This window comes from Mesocricetus auratus, unplaced genomic scaffold (genome assembly GCF_017639785.1).
Source record: "Mesocricetus auratus isolate SY011 unplaced genomic scaffold, BCM_Maur_2.0 Super-Scaffold_100019, whole genome shotgun sequence".
NCBI lineage: Eukaryota > Metazoa > Chordata > Mammalia > Rodentia > Cricetidae > Mesocricetus > Mesocricetus auratus.
In genome coordinates, this window is record NW_024429200.1 from 608,463 (window position 1) to 625,809 (window position 17,347).

Sequence of the window (17,347 nt, forward strand, 5' to 3'; positions counted from 1 at the left end):
CTCTGTGAGAAGGGCAAAATCATCTATCCCATCCTCATTCTGGATACTGAGAACTAACACCAGGCCTTGCTATGTTTATGAATATGATTTTGCTCTCTCACTCATGGGGCTGTCCTGCCCAAGATTATGATTTAACTATTCATTAATGGAAATTCCCCTAAAGACCTACTAAGTGTTCCATTAAAGTATCCACAGATGGAGTACACCTTAAAATCCTTTGAATATTTCATCTGTGAATCCTCACCTTGCTGTATCCTTCAATTCTGACATACCCTTATTCATACTTAGTCTTAGTGACATTGTTATTACACTGCTTTAGTCAAATGCCTTAATCCAATATTCTAGTTATTAATACATTTTAGTCCAACAAAAGTGTGTGAGGTGGTATTATCCCTTATACAAGCAATTGAATCAGCTTTCTCTTCCTTATGGGCTCCCTTTTCAAGATTTGGGGTCATCTTGGGACAAAAGAAAATGGGCTCACATGATGCTTATTCAGCCATCATGACAGCAGACTTGTTCTGTATTATGGAGAAAGGGAGGGTAGAGAACAGGTATGTTCTTAGAAGATCTCTCCACAACAACAACAATAACAACAACAACAAATTCTTCTGTTCTAGCTACAGTATGTTTGAATGCTCTAGACAATGCCTGAGAGCCATATGGCTTTGTGGGGAAGCTCTCTTGAATTCTCTGTGCTTGCACAAGAGGTCATGGATTTCAATTTTGCACTGGTCCTCTGGTGGGACAGAGGGAGGCTCTTGGATGCATAACACTGCAATGACTTTCTGGGAGCACACTGTTAGTACCCTAAGCCTCATATGGCCACACCAGGCATGGACACAGTACTCCCTATCCCCACCAAAACAAGGAGCAGCAAGCTATACAGTCTCCAATACTACACATCCCAGGAAGGTAGCCAGGGAAACAGATAAACTCATACAACATTGAATGCCACCAGGGCAAGACCCCTGGGGTGGTTGATGCAATAGATGTATGACGGGGCAGAATGGAAAGTGATGTCCCTTGAGTAGATCAAGCCTTTGACGGTGACATTAAAGGGCCTTCGACCTGTTTGGTGTCACCTACATCTCCATCCCACTCTGCACCTGTCAAGGTCATCCTCACACTCGATTTCTCTAGACCCACTAGCTTCATTACCCTCCCAGTTGCTTTGTTCATCTTGGGGACTTTTTTGTAATGAAGAAAGAACCTCCCCTTACGTCTTCTTGTAGCCTCCTGCCACTGTTCCTGCAGGACCCTGTTCCAACCCTGCCATTGCTAAAGGGTCTTGCATGCCCATCCCCCATCCACAATGTCCCATCGCTCTCTCCGTGTTGCTATTTGCCCTCACATTTCTTACCTTTTAAAAAAAATCTTTCCAACTAGGATATGAGCTCCTTAGGCTTTCTCTGCTCCTCTACTGTTCCCACGTAAGTGTAATGTGGCACATAGGAGAAACTCAGAACTTACTGGATGAAGGAACGAGGGACTAGGGTAGTGATTAAACTGAGAGGTATTATCTGTAGGAGTATTCATTTTTTTCCCTATCTCCACAGCACGTATCATAAGGTGTCTTGGTGGTATAGATAGCAATGGCAAAAACTCACTGAGGTAGGAGAGGAATGTCACTGGAAGTAGTTATTTCAAAACAGAAGTATCTCAAGGGCTAGAGAGATGGCTAAGCAGTCAAGAACACTGGCTGCCCTTTCTTCCGGAGACCCCAGGGCGTTCTGTTCACAGGAGCAACCATAGTGCCTTATAACCAACTGCAACTTTAATTCCAGAGAATCTGACACCCTCTTTTGCCTCTGTGGGTACCGCACACATGTTGTGTACAAACATACACACAGGCACAAAGAGTCACGCACATTAAAAAAAAAACAACAACAAAAATGAAAACAAACTAAGAAATACCTCAGTGCCAAAATAATAAAAATATCAAAAATGTTATGAACAATGCCTGGCACTGTTGTAAGTCCTTCAGATGCATTAACTCTAATTCTCACAGCTATGTTTGAAGTGAGAACTATTATTAGCTCTTTTTAATAGACGAGAGAATTGAAGCAAGGCATGAAAGGCAGATAAGGAATGTCCCGGTGTCACATGACTAGTCCAATGTTCCTTTGGTCCTGCACTACATCTTCATGGAAAACCCATTATTATCTCTTTTTGTTGGGTGACTCTGCTTCCTGAACAAGGACCCTGGGCCCCCAGTTAGGAAGCAGGACACGGAAGGTGGCTCCCATGAGCAAGTGCCCCTCGGAACATCTAAGAGGTGAGGGTTGGGTTCCCACACCTACTTTCTCGATGCCTCCACTGACCATCATCATTCCCTGTTCTGTTACAGCACTCTACCTAGGTATTCAAGAATAAAGCATCTACCTATCTCAGTCGGGGAGTGGAAGGCTAGCATTCCTGAATATTTTTGTGAGCAGGTTATAAACCTCTGATGTGACCATCACCGACCACAGTTTGCATGGCTAGGGACGCTTACTGTTCCATTCTGAGGCCAATTTGTGACAGGAGTGGCAGCACTGGTGGCAATTTTACAACCTTCAGGGGTCTGAAATCTATCTTCCTGCTTCTTGGGTTGCTAGAGTGATCCACCATGACCACTGTCTCTATATAAAGTAAACCTAGAAGCTATTTCCCAATCTTCCTGACAACATGTCTCACCCCCACCCCAAAACACATTTACTGTCAAAATATACCCTTCAAGGACATGTTTTAAATGTAATTATCAAATGCTAAGAAATACTCAGGTATGTACCTTGCAAGGGATAAGAAACATTCTGGTGTGAGCTAGACTTAAATATCTGCCTAAGATTTCAAAAGACTGTAAGGCAAAAGGTCTGGGGAAGAGTTATGATGTCTTAGTGAAGGCTCACATCAAACTACAAAAGCAGATCAGCAGGATAAATGTATGGCTTTCATGCCAGAGTCATTTCTGGTTGGCTGTGGCAGACCCTGAGCATTTCTCTGCTTGTTACAATGGACTTTGCTAGGGCACAGACATCATAGTAAGAGTTACCATTTATTATAAGCTTTGCATATTGCTAAGTCACTGGCTTATTGGATTTTTCTCTCTTCCTGGAATATCTAATTTACCTGGTCCTCTGCTTTGTATCTGCCCTCTCTTGACCAATAAGTTTTGAGGTCATAACCTGGAAGCATGAGGTTTAAGACTTAGGATCTCTTGACCTTATAGAAGCATTTGTTTCCAAGCATGCCCTATGGACTGGCAATGGGGAGAGGCTGGGAGAGGAGGCTGATGGGAAAATTCAATGCTTATAGGACTCCTCTAAAAATCACTTTAGTGCCCAGATGAAATAGTAACTCAAGACATGTACCACCATGCCAAACTCACGTTTTCAAAATGTCTGCCCTTAAGCAAGATCTTCATCTGCCAGAAGAGGTCGGGGGGAGGCATCATGCTGAATGTCTAGGGGCTTGATGCAGAGTTGGCTGCCTATGCCAGACACACGGCATCATTGATTTATGTACCACAACAGTCATTCAAAGCTGATAGCTTGAACGTCTCCACGGAATTCTCTCATTCCCCCTGACGGAATGGCAAAGTAGAAGAGGTGACACCAACCACAGATGGTATGAAAAGAACCTTTAACTGTTTCCTTTTCCCCGTTATCATCCATGCCCCTGGTTCTGGCCACCGTCTCCTCCATATGCATCCTATGTGCTCTGAGAAGGGGTGGGGAGGAAAGAGAAAACTGTGTGTGTGTGTATGTGTGTGTGTGTGTGTGTGTGTCCAGAAGGCATGCAGGGAAATTGTGGAAATACCGGCACTTGCTGAGAAGCACAGAGCTGGACTTGAGTGAGACACAGAGATGCTCAGCATGGGTACCGAAGCCAGAGGCAGCGGTCCAGGCTGCAAGAGCATAGGCCAGTGTCACGGGCCAGGCTTAAGATTCATTCCTGCCAGCTCCTTGCTGGATGAGCCAGGATGACACAGCACAACCGCTCTTATCTAAACCACAGGGCTTCTGGCTGGCTGGTGTCTAAAGTCCCTTCTGTTTCTAAGGCTCCAGGAGTCCAGGTTAAGGTCAGAAACTCCACGAATTCAGGGATCACTCATATTTTGCTTCCTAAATGAATGGAAGATGTTTCGTAGCAGGAGAAGATAGGTTCTCATACCGCTCAGTGAATGTGAAGAGGAGGAGTTCCGTGAAAAGGAATGTTGTTACAGTGGGGACTATAGATAAGGCAGGTGGCTTTAGAAGAATGCCGAGAATGCCACACAAAACCAAAACACTTTCTATTCCTTCCACAGAATTTACTTTCCCAACACAGTCACTCCGCAGCTGTTCATCAAGCTGTAGACGCCCTCTTGACCCAGGAGATACCTTTGTGGAGGCATTCTGTGGCTGAGGCAGACTGGTCTGATGCCTGTGGAGGGTAGGTATCAGCGAAGGGAGAGAAATGATGAGCAAATGCAGAATGTTAAGAATCCACTCCAGACACATAGTCCCAAGGTCTTGGATTCTGATGCCATCATCCAGTAGAAAGAAAGAGAGCTCGGTGGAGAGACGGTGCAGGGTGGGAGTAGACAGCACACAAGATGACTTCACAGCACCCCGTGGTGTTCAAAAGTGAGCGACAAACAAGGAACCAACCGAACACAAAACAGCAGAAAACAAAACCCCACATACTGGGGCATGTCAAAGGGCTCAGGAACCAATTAGAAGACTCCTCAAATGCCAAGGCTGACAGAACCAGTGGGACCAAGAGAAGCAGCACTGGACTATAGTTCAAAGGACAAAATCAATGCCCTTGAGTCCACACTAACATAAACGGGCGACCAAGGGGATTTAATGTGGAGAGCAAGAGACACATATTCCATCTAGGATAACTCCTAGATGCTCTACCCTGCAGGAGTGTTTCCATCCTAGCAGACTACTGCTGATCCCATTCCTCCTGGGTGGCTACACTCAATGACTGTCTTCAAAGGAATGTAGTATAGAAATGGGAAGAAAAAGAATTTACAGTGGAGAAACATTACAAACGCTACTTACTCCAAACGATCAGAGCAACACTGACAGTCATGAGTCATGCTGAAATGATGAGATATCAATGGCCCTCTGTGATCTCCCTTCCGCAAACCAATTCAGTCTAATAGTGAAAAAAAAACCATGTGACGTCCCGTCAGAAGAGCATTCTATAATATGCTTGGCCAACATTCCAAAACTGCCAGGGTCATTTAAAACAAAGATTTTGGGATGTCCCACAGCCAAGAGAAACAGTAGTATTAATGCAGTAGTATTGAGTGCATCTTGGTGCCAGGGATGGGATTCTGGAACAGAAAAGGACACCCGATCAACCTCAGGGGATCTGAATGAGCCATGAGCTTTAGTTAATAATAATGCACCAATATTCATTTATCCATTGCAACAGATGGCAACAATAACACAAACATATTAATAAAAAAAGAAACTGGGTGCGCAGGCTGATTGGATACCTCACCTCTTTATAATGCTTGCTCAATTTTAAAAATGATTTATGTTTGTGTGTGTGTGCACACACACGCATGCCATGTCACACACACGGAAGTCAGAGGTTGGTCTGCGGGAATTAGCTCTCAGCGTCCATCCTATAGGTCCCGGGGATCGAGACTTGGCTGCTAGCATCTTTATCTGTTGAGTCATCTCACCAGCTCTCAGTTTTCCTTAAACCCAAAGCATTTTAAAAGTTAAGTGTTTACTAAAAAAAGCAGAGAGCCTCTCTTGGTGACTTTGAAGAAGCAAGCTTCCAGGGGTCCCACCCCTGCAAGGAGAGGAATTCCACCATCAGCACTTAAGACACTGGCAAGGATCTTGAGCCTCAGAGGAGAGCCCACCAACCACAAATGCGAGTGCAGCTTAGCAAGATGCTCAACTAAGGGCCCTGTTGAGCTGCACCTGGATTTCCCATTCAGGGAACCTATGAGACAACAATAAATGTTTAAAGTTGCTAAAAACACAGCAGCAAACCCCCAAATGACATGTATCTAGGCACGAAGAGGCACACTGATGAAATTCAAATTAATTAAATGGTAGAGCTTCCAGGACATGGTCATTGAAGGAGACTCTGAGGGGGAACCTCGGAGTAGGGATCTGAACCTAAGGAAAGAGACACCCTTGAGCTGTTCCTTGGTCAAAAATACCTTTGGCTGTGTGGGGACAGAAAGGCAGCCAGCGCGGGCGGAGTGGCGAGGGGGCAGTGTGACCACAGGAGGAAGCAGAAAGGGAGCTGAGAAAGGCCGGGTCGGCCAGGATGCAGAAACTTTTAAAGGAAGGAAGAAATTTGGGTTTAAGTTCAACTGAAAGCCGTTAGACCACTAGTGACAGGTGGTGAGTGACACATCTGATTCGTAGTTTAAACGATTCATGCCGCCGGGATGGCGGGATGGCGCCGTGAACACTTGCCACCAAGCCTGACAGCCCCAGTCTGATCCCTGGGATCCACCCGGTGGAGAGAACCCACTCTTCAGGGTTGCCCTCTGGCTTCTACATATGCGTGCCATAGCACGTGCGTGCGTGAGCATGTGCACACACACAGACACACACACACACACTAAAAATAAAAATAATAAAATAAAAGATTCACGCTCGGGATTGATCACGGCGTGACCACGGTGGAGTCAGGGTGGTCAGCAAGGGACTTCAGTGCTAGTCTAGACAAGAGATGAAGAAGCCTTAGCCCCGGCGGGGATGGGGAGGTAGAGAGGAAGGAAAACTTCCAGCAATTATGGGAGGCCCATGGGAAGGTTCTAGATGCTATGTGCATGAACCGGGGATTCCAACCCACCTTGTAAACCTTTGTGCCTAAGAAGCCTCCGTGGAGGAGACACATGTGAGCAGAGTAGACACGTGTTCCTGTACCACATGGTCTGTCCCTGTGCTATCCTGTCCCCAAGCCTCTGAATGTCCCCGATGATCCATTATCACCGCGTGCCCACGTGGGGTTGTGCCAGTCTGGGCTAAATCTCCTGCGGAGGTGCTGCCAAAAGGAAAGCTGGATCCCACCCACCGCCCCCAGTCTCCTGGCCAAATGATGCTGCGCTGCTTAATTAATAGTTTCCTCTGGCTCGAGCATCCATCGAACAGTTTGTTGGGAGTTACTGCACAGCGCGTGAGGCATCCGCTTTTCAAATCTGAAATAGTCAGATATAGACCGGAGAAGGCCATCTTCCTACTGGAGCAGAGAAGAGGGTGTGAAGACAATTCTTTAGCCTCTATTTTGGTCCTGATGTGTTATGTATGTATGTGTGTGTGTATGTATTATATATATATATATTTATATAATATATTTACAGCACAACATAACACATACTAACATATAATATAAATATATATTTATAACTAAAAACACATATCTAGGAAAGAAGTAGAATAGCACAGAAATTTAAATTAACTATAATGTAGAACATGCCTGGTACGTTTGATGAATCACTTCACTTACAGCTGCCAATAACTCAATAGTTGGGAATCTCGATTCCAAATAGACTTCTCTACTTAAAAACATGCATACGCTATAGGCCTGCGTGTGTGTGTGTGTGTGTGTGTGTGTGTGTGTGTGTGTGTGTGTGCACATGAGTACATGTGTGCTGTGTGTGTGCATATGTGTATGTGTGATTAGGCACATGTGCATGTGGACGACAGAGCGTCATTTGTCAGGAGCTGTCTACACAGCCCTTTGAGACAGGTCTCTCTCGTTGGCCTGGAACGTGCTAGTTGGACTAGGCTAATTGGCAAGCAAACCCCAGGGAATGACCTGTTTGCCTCCTGGGGCTGGTATAACAAGCACCCACCACCACTCCTAGTCTGTTTAGATGGGTTCTGAGGACTGAACTCTGGTCCCCACGCTCACAAACAAAGCACTTCACTCGCCGGACCACCTACCTAGCCCAAACGGTTTTCTTTCTGGCTGGATCTTCCCTATCTACCTGTTTACCTACTCACATCTGGCCAGCTGCAGACACCGTTGCTCTGGGTTACTACCCACTTAGCTTCCCGCCCAATGTAAACTACCTAGCACAGCTCAGTTATAGACACCTGAGAGACCACCACCAGAGGGAAGGCTACAAGGTCACGTTTGGGAACTATCTGTGTAGTTTCAGTGACTGACAGTTTTTTTTTTCTTTTTTTTTTTCTTTTTTCTTTTTGGTTTTTCGAGACAGGGTTTCTCTGTGGCTTTGGAGGTTTTCCTGGAACTAGCTCTTGTAGACCAGGCTGGCCTCGAACTCACAGAGATCCGCCTGCCTCTGCCTCCCAAGTGCTGGGATTAAAGGCGTGCGCCACCAACGCCCGGCCGTGACTGACAGTTTTATTGTGTCTGGGAAGTGGCTAGAACAGGCAGCTTACTCCCTAAGCTCTTTGACAGGTCATCCGTAGGAAATTGACCCCTGGAGAACAGACTTTTCAGGTTCTGGGACAGGTTCGTGCTATCATGTCTCTGACTTGTAGGCTTCTACAGGTCCAGGCATTTCTTCTAAGTTCATGTCTGGCCCCTTAGCTATCACACTGAGGAGGGCCAGTAATTCAGTCTCTGATCTTGAACCATATCCTTCCCCAACACATATATTTTTAACAAAACCAATTGAGCATGACTTATTTTCATAGGTCAGAGCACGGCAGTTGCCCTGGGATACTGAAATCTCAGAGCTGTGTCTCTCCCAGTTGCAAAGGATGCTATCTTGAGAAGGAATGGCGGAATGGCGTGGCAGAGCTTCCAAAAGGGAAAACGCCACCATTAAAGAGGTGAGAAAGCAATGGCTTTGTTACTAATACCTTTGTTATTTCAGGGTTCAGTAATACCCCGAAGTGTATGGATACCTTCCCTTCCCACCCCAGCTTCATTCAGGAGAATATGGCTTTGCTTTATGCAGGGGCAAAGATTTAAGAAAAACAACTTCAGGGGGGAAGAGAAGGTTTTGTGACCTGAGAATCAATTAGGCTCTGTCCAGCCCAGGCTGTACTCTAATCAATAAGAAGTGGCTATTGGAAGAGCAGCTTCTGTAAAGCTGGTTACCACACTAGCACTTTATCACAAGTGTGGATTCGCCATTTTAAAAATATACAACGCAAATCCAAGAAAGGCAGGTTTGCGTGCACCTCCCAGGAGTCAGATCTCGGTAGGCCTCCCAGCTACTGAGGGCTACTGTCTTATTTCTTGTTGCGTAACTTAGAGAAGCAGTCCTAAAGATCAAGGCACTCATGCATGCAGGCGTGTGTGCTCCCTGGTACCGTGCAAGGAAGGACTCCAGAGTTTATCTGTCTCTCTGATTCTTGGCTCTATTTGCACAGGGAGATCACCCCCAAAAGCTCTGTGGGGGTGGTCCTGATTGGCCTGCATCAGTGTTTAATCAAAGCTTTCCAGGAAACTCTAACTTGTGGTGGGTAAGGACTTCCTGGGCTGAAGAAAGCAAAGCTTGATGTGGGATGTCCTTCTGTGCGTTGCAAATATGCGTTGCTTTTATTGGTTGATGAGCAAAGCTGTTTCAGCCAATGGCCAGGAAAGACATAGCTAGGCAGGAATTGCAAATATGCAGAGAGAAGGAAGGTGGGGTAGGGGAGACACCATGCAGCTGTCAAAGGGCATCACCCAGGTAAGCCACAGCCATGTGGTGATACACAGATTAGTAGAAATGGGCTAGTTTAATTGTAAGAGCTAGCCAGGAAGAAGCCTGAGCCATTGGCCAAACAACTGTAACTGACATTCAGTCTCTGAGTGGTCATCTTATAAGCGGCTGTGGGGATCGGTGTGCAGAGAAAAATCTGTCCAGTGGGACTGGGCAAGATGGAGAAAAGTCTCCATCTTACAGAGGCTCCCATGTGTTTAGTCTACAGAACGGGGTTTGCGGCTCCTGATCTATCCCGGAGCTCCTCAGCTGTCTGCGGGCAGGGCTCCAGGCACCCTGCTGCCCGTGGCTTCTGTCCTCTTGCCTCTCGTCCTAAGGCCTTCAGTGAGTTGGAGGGCAACCCAGTGACCTTCCTGTAGTAGCAGCTTTCAGCTTAGCCGTTATCACTGAGTCCTGGCCTATGTATTGTCTGGCCTGGCTAGAAAAGATAAGCCAGGCAGTGGCATTCTGACTGTTGGTCCACAAGTTAACTGACGTCCTTTAGAAAGTTCTCAGAGCTGGGTGGTGGTGGTGCACACCTTTAATCCCAGCACTTGGGAGGCAGAGGCAGGTGGATCTCTGTGAGTTCGAGACCAGCCTGGTCTACCAAGCGAGTTCCAGGACAGGCTCCAAAACAATACAGAGAAACCCTGACTCAAATAAATAAATAAATAAATAAATAAATAAATAAATAAATAAATAAATAAATAAGAGAAAGTTCTCAGAGTTGGAAGGTCCCAGGTTCTGAGCCTTGTTCCTGCCTGAAGAGAAGGGCCAGTGGAGAAAGCACCCCAGGCACAGCAAAAGGCAGGCAAGAAGCAGAGATGAGCGGCAGATAGCCCCTGCTTGAGGGCTCAGCCTGAGGCCTGTTTGCACGGCTTCTCTGGGGATACCTGGGAAACTTTTCTCCAGCCCTGGGAAAGACCCTCATCAGAGCCTGTTCTGGTTTTCCAAAGAGCAAACAGGATATGGCCTCACTACAAACAGGATATGGCCTCACTACAAACAGGATACAGATGATTCACTTTCTATCTTTCTATTTATTTATTTATTTATTTATTTATTCATTTATTTACAGTTTGGAGGTCCACGTGAATAGCAGGTTACAAAGGGGAAGCCAGAGCTCTAGTTATAAAATACAGTGTGGGAACCATCAGGGAACTTGAGTCCCTGTTTTACCGAAGAAAGGGGGAGTCCACAGGACATAAGTGTATTGGGGGATGGTGGCTTCTCTATATGGAATCTCTGTCCCAGAGCCCCTCATTCTCTGAGCCTCTGTCTTAACTACAGGTGTGGCCCCCACGGGTGGCAGCTCTGACATGGGGACATCCTGACTCTGATGACAAGTGAGACCCCTAAGTATCAGGTCCATGGGAAGCCTGCATTCATGATTGACACAGAGTAGCTGTGCTTCAGGGGGCCCCCAGTCCTTCCTGCAAAGCCCTCCTCCCCTTCCTCTCCTAAACCAGAGCTTTCTGTGACCCAGGTAACTCTCTATGCATAGAGAAGGACCAGCTTCTCCATACCCCAGCTCACTCCATCTTTCTCTCCTCAGCTTAGAAACCGGTACAAAAGAGACTAGTTCAGGCACCCGCACAGTGCCCGGAGCCCGACTGGCATCTGCTTCTGCACGTGGGACTCATTTTCTCTTCCTCCCACAAGCTTTTCTGAGTCTGTCTGTCCACACTCATTCTCTCTCTCCAGTGACACACAATGCACCCATCCACCTGTTCCAGGCGGTCCAAAACTTAACTCTAGGCTGAGCCTCAAACCAGGGGACTCCACAGGGAAGGGAGATGCCCAAGTAGATGGTGAGAAACCTTTTACTTTGCTCGGACAAGAGCCTGTTCCTTATAGTTCTGCAGTTCTCTCTATGGACAGTCTGCTAACAGCTGCTGCGCTGACTCAGTGATATCACAATAGGAAGTGAAGGAAACAGAAATGGGAGGATCGGGAGGGAGAGGGGGCTGGGAAACAAACTTGTTCCTAACTTAAAAAAAAAAGGAAGAGAAAAAAAAAGAAATGGGAGGATCTAGTCTTGTGCCACCCCTGCCTTGTTTTAAACAGTAAGCCAAGGATGAGTAAAATGTCTCCTTCCTTCGTCTAACACTAAAATACAGAGCACCTGGGTGTAAATGCCCGGCATATACTGGTTCCACGCTTCCAAGTCTGAGATCTCCAACTGCTGTCATGTAAGTGTCACAGCCGCAGTGTCCGCCTTCTGTCTAAGCACTGAGGCCCCCAAGGCTCTAGACACTGAAGACTGTATCTCATTTCCTTTTACATCCCAACAGCTGGTATCGTGGTCAATAGGTGACAGGAACAGATTGTTGCTGAACCAACGGATGAGGGGGCAGAAAGAAGCATATTGGCCACGCCCCTCTGCTCTATCCTCTTAGCGTTTCCCAAAGGTTAGCAGGACCCTCCCAGCCTCCCTGCCCCCCATCAGCAGCTTTCAGCCTTACCTCCCATGAGGAAGAGAAGGCCGGCCACGTACTGCATGAGGCCTCGGTCCCAGCAGCAGCCCAGCACACCGATGATCCAGCCGAAGAGGATGATGGCCACCGCCATGCCCATGAAGCCAGCCGTCATTCTACGCAGGTCTGTGAGGAAGCAGGAGGGACGCGGTTAGCATCAGAACCGGTGACAGGACAGGGTCAGGTGTACCCTAGCCCCGGGTGCAGGAAGACTACCTATTCAGACTTCTACACAGGAGAGCCACTAATGGTGACTGTCTCCTGACAGCCGGGTTCCTAGGCACAGGACAAGCACGTGGTCCCCAGTGGCTGTTGGCTCATCTCGCCTGTGCTAGGCAAGTACTGCTTTTTCTGTGGGTCGAGCCCACCCTTAAGATGCAGTCTTTGGTGTAGAGAATGGAGCCACTTGCTAAAAGGAACAACGTACGTGGAAGAAAGATAGTTGTGACTCATCACTGCATTAGTCAGCGTTTTGGGGGGGGGGCAAGAGCAGAGTCTCTGCAGTCAGGCTGCCTCTACTAGGCCTTCCCTCTAACCCAGAGTCTGCTGAACTGTGGAAGAAGTCACATGTGAAAATCTAGTGTGTGTGTGTGTGTGTGTGTGTGTGTGTGTGTGTGTGTGTGTGTGGAGGGGGGGTTGGTCCTTGGCTCCATCCCAACAAGCTGGCTCTTGGGGCTTCGTTTTGCCTGCAACCTTGGGAGCAGAGGAAGAACCACGTCTCCCTCTCCCAGCCTGAGCCCCTGGAGCAGCCCCTTCTTTGCACCTGCCTCTACCCTTCCACTCTCCGGTCAGCGGCCAGCTTCAGAGTGACATCCGTGCCTGCTCTACACCTCCATGGCCCGTCAAAGCCAGGAATGACTTGGTGAGGAAGGAGGTTGCAGGAAAAGTGGCGTTCACAGCAGAGGGGAGAGGGCAGAGCTGGTCCACACCTCTGATGGCTTCTTAGCATCTTGCCCAACTCAGCTTTTTCGTTGGCTTCTTCCCTCCTGTGACCAGGTGGCCCCAGACCGACTGCTGCACACCCCCTCTATGTGCTTGACTCCCGCCTGGACTTGTTCCCCCAAATGTTTCCCTTCTCTCGCTCTCCTTTTGTAAATCTGTCTCTTTACTTCCTCCTGGGGAGCACCGCACCCCATTATGCTGGCCGTTCCTTCCCAAGTCCGCCTGCACTCTCTCACGCCCGCACGCATTCAAGCCAGTTACACGGGCTCCAGACTGCTAACGGGGCACTAAGCGAGAGCAAAAACCATTTTGCTTGGCCTCTGCCCAGGCTGACTCCTCTGCAGTATCGCAGAGCATACCAGAGGATTTCGTGGGTATTTTGCTCTCACAAAGGAAGGGCAAAATGTCAGGGTGATAGAGACGGTGCTTGCCTGGAATCAAGATAGCTCACATCCACCGCTGGCTGCCCCAACGATCTCTTCTTGTCCCAGAGAAAGAGAAAGAAATGCAACGGGATTTCTGTGGGCCTGGGGAATTGTGTAACTCATCAGGAGACCACCCCTCCATCCATTTCCTCTCTTACATTCGATCCACTCCAACCCTCCCAGAGTCTCGTCTGTCTGTCTGTCTGTCTGTCTGTCTGTCTGTCTGTCTCTCACACACACACACTCACACGGACCTCTGCCTCTAACAGAGCATAATTTGAGTCAAGATCCCTTGAGGGATCTAGTCTCTTTGTTCTGACAAGGAAAACCAGACATTGTCAGCCCCAGCCCAAGGATCTGGTTAAGATGGGAGGCACAGACATGGAGGGCAAACAGTGGCTGGTCCTCCCATCTGGGAAGGAGGCTCCCCCAGCAGTGGACAGTTGGTTCCCTAGTCCCAGAGGCTGAGATCTTGAAAGGGGCTGCAGAGGAGACACCTGCCCTGCCTGGTTCTCCCTTGCCTCCCTGAGCACATAGCAGGCCTGTCCCAGCCAGGTGGAGATAACACCCTACACTCACTTCTGTGAGTTGCCAAGGAAGCCTCATTGTCCCGCAGCACTGTGCAGATTGCTCAGACTGCCAAATGAGTCAGGCAAAGCTTTGTTGAAAGAGCCATTTGATGACAATACTAACACATGAGCCAAGCCTCCTGCACAGCTTGCCATAGCTGAAAAGGAAGGAACCTCCCTGCGCATGGGCCACTCCCAGTTCCTATGGCCCGTGCATTGCCTGCTCCTACATTTCCATCACCACAGACACACTCACTGCCACCAGCCCTGACTAGAATCCCTTCTCTCCTCACCACAAGGGCCCTGTGGTGAACTGCCTCGTCAGTGGAGAACGTTCTCAAGTGAACATATGAGGCCACCCGGATTGATTCCTGGGAACAGGATGATCTGTGATTGAGATTTTACCCTCTGCTTTCCTGAAAGGCAAATGGCAAAGGGAAAGAGTCCAGGTCTCTCACTGGGAAGGTTAGTATCTGAAACAGAAGGCACTTAAAGTCGGTAGCTTCTCCTGCGTTTCTCCCCTCTTCATCCCAAGAAGGCTTCTGGGTCTTGTCCACTGTGACCCCAGTAAGCTTATTAGGCCTCTCTTCCGGGGGCCAAATTCTATCTGGACTCCAATGTCTGGAAGTTCTACATTGTTGTCTCCAGGCTCTATAGACCCTTGAGAGCAAAGATATTGCCTAAGGGACTGAGTGGATGGACAGTCACATCAGGTGAGTCTACACCCACACCAGCCAGAGATGGACCAGTGGGAGGATGGACCAGTTGGTGAGGCAGGAAATCTAAAGAGAATGCCAACCATAAAAAAATAGCAGGTGACATTTATTGAGGGATGAGAAAAAGGTGTTTTACTTGGGAGAAACTAGGAGGGGGCAGAAAAACAGGGAGATGGAGAAAATGATGTTTTTCCAAGAGCTCTGAGCAGACGCTGGTCATCTGGGTCTCAGGCAAGGGAGGGGCAGTTGCCTTCTCTCTCTCAGCGTAGGTAAACTTCTGTGTCTCCCACAGGGTATTGATGACTGAGGTAAAGGGTTGTTCTAAGTTGTTGATGTGGAAGCAGGATAAAAAACAGAGATCCTGACTGCATTTTCATTGACCCAGAGAAGATTTTCACATCACCCTGGAGTCTGACATTGTCCAACCTCTGCATGAACAACCGGTTCTTTTCTCCATGGAAAGTTAACTGAGTTATCTGTGTGGTAGCTCAGGCAAGCCGCTGTACTGGGTCAGAAGGCAGGCAGGCAGGACAAGAAATATTCCAATTTTACAGATGAGAAAAAAAGGCAAGATCCAAAGACAAATAAATAAGTTATTGACAGTCTCAAGGCTAGCGGACTGCAAATAGAGTTAACAACTGTATTATTGAGTTGTGTGCGAAAATGGGATAAATGAAAGAATTAAAATTGATGAGAACAAATGCAGTTGGCACCCTTTCCTCCCAAACCAACCCAGAACCATACTTGAGACACCGGGAACAAGGGAAAGGAGATGCCAAGAAGAGTGGGAACTGTGAAACTCGTGGGTGGTAGAGATGGCTGGGCGGAACCCAAAGGTAGTATCAGGGAACCCATCTGCAGGATTCCCCACAGGCTCCCCAGCTCATCCATACGGGGCCTTTTAAACTCGGTGGTGAACAGAGGAGGGGTGAAACTGGTATTCTGAGGGGGTTATTTGAGAAGGAATGAGAGTCTCAGGTCCTCTGACCACTCCACACCACCAAGGAGCACCCATTTCTCTCAACTTCCGGGACACTGAACAAAGCACTTAGAAATGGGGTAGGGCACAACCTCCACCAAGGGTTGGCTAGGGCAAGCGAGGACAGGGTTCCTTGCTGAAGTTCATGACCAACCCTGTGTGACTACTGGGTGTAAAAATCTTACCATCGACACACCTCTCCAGCCCTCTTCTGTTTGGTGTCCAGAAGGTGGTTGTTAGACTCACACCCGCCCCCAGCCTAGGCTGGGTAAGTGGGGTTTCTCGTGCACGATGGACAGCCCATTGCACCATGGGACTCTGAAAGCAAAGGCGCTGCCTAAGAGATTGAGTGTAAGGCGGGTCCCAAGTTGACATCACTTCCCTCACTGACTCATTAGTCCTCACAACTCTTTAGCACCCCACTTTCAAACCTGAGCAGGTAAAGGTGCTTGCTGCCAAGCCTGACAGCCTCCGTTCGATCCCTGGGACCTGTGCGGCGGAGGGAGAGAACCGTTTGTTCCCACACGTTGTTCTCCAGTTCCTCCCACACAAGACTTAGCACGTGCACACCTGCATTCATGCACCAGCATCATGCACATTCGCACCCTAAACAAACAAATGTTGATACCCTCAGAGAGACCGAGAGCTGAAAGACATCGCTTCCAGAAAGGAAAAACTGAATACTTTAAAAACAAAACAAACAAAAATACCGGCTAGATAGCCAAGCATGAAATAGAATGACAGAATAAAATAAAAAAAAAAAAACAAGGAAATTTACAAATAGTCCAATTTGAGCATTTATTATTCCAAAAAATACCCACACTACAAGTGCATGAAATTATGACATGAGCCTGGTTTTTCTCTCAGGAGGCTGAGACAGGAGCTGAAGTTTGAGGCCAGGCTAGATTATAGAGCAAGTTCCAGGCTGGCCAAACGTCTGAGTGCTGCCTTGTCTCGAAACACACTCCAAAGGGACAGGGGTTACAGGCAGTGGGGGAGTGCTGCCTAACCTGCGTGGGACCCCGGGTACGAGGACCAGAGCAGGAACAAGGGAGAGCAAGGGGTAGGGGGAGGGGGAGAAAAAAAAGAGATAAACAAACGAAGGGATGAATGAGGCAAGAAAGAAGAAGACAATGCCTAGCTTTGATTCCTACCCAAAATGTGGTCCGCGGGTCTCTGGCGAAGGCTATCGCATTCCTGTTCCAATGTAGAGGTCTTAGAGTGTATTCTGTCTGTTGTTTAACAACCTCTCATGCTTCCTGCTTGCATTTGAGTTAGTGCCACTGTCACTCTGGGGTCACATGCAGACGGAGTCACAGCTTCTCTTTGACCTACCTACTATTGCATACCTTTAAGAATAAGGGGCTAGCACTTAATTCCTGTGGTTTTCCTTGAGCCCACAGCAATACCTTGTAATCAGGAATGTGGTTCGTATTCTTTCCCCTTCACTTACTGACCCATAGAGGAAGAAGAAACAAATGGAAAGAGGAGAAAAACAAACAAACAAACACGAACTCATCATTCTCAGAAGTCTCAGAAAAGTACTGTTTTGGGTTGGTCTAAGAATCACAAAGAAAGGGACCACGGATGGTATGTTTGATTCTGCCGGCAAACGTGGAGATC

The 17,347-nt window shown here is 47.8% G+C and overlaps 1 protein-coding gene across 2 annotated transcripts in view; it reads right to left on the minus strand.

Moving 5' to 3' along the window:
* The window catches only part of Tmem178b (transmembrane protein 178B), a 393,728-nt gene that overhangs the window by 31,192 nt on the left and 345,189 nt on the right, over positions 1–17,347 (minus strand). For both annotated transcript variants that reach the window (XM_005085761.4, XM_021222806.2), the window contains one exon: positions 12,082–12,219. In XM_005085761.4, coding sequence (XP_005085818.1) covers positions 12,082–12,219 — 138 coding nt within the window. The remainder of the gene's footprint in view (positions 1–12,081; positions 12,220–17,347) is intronic.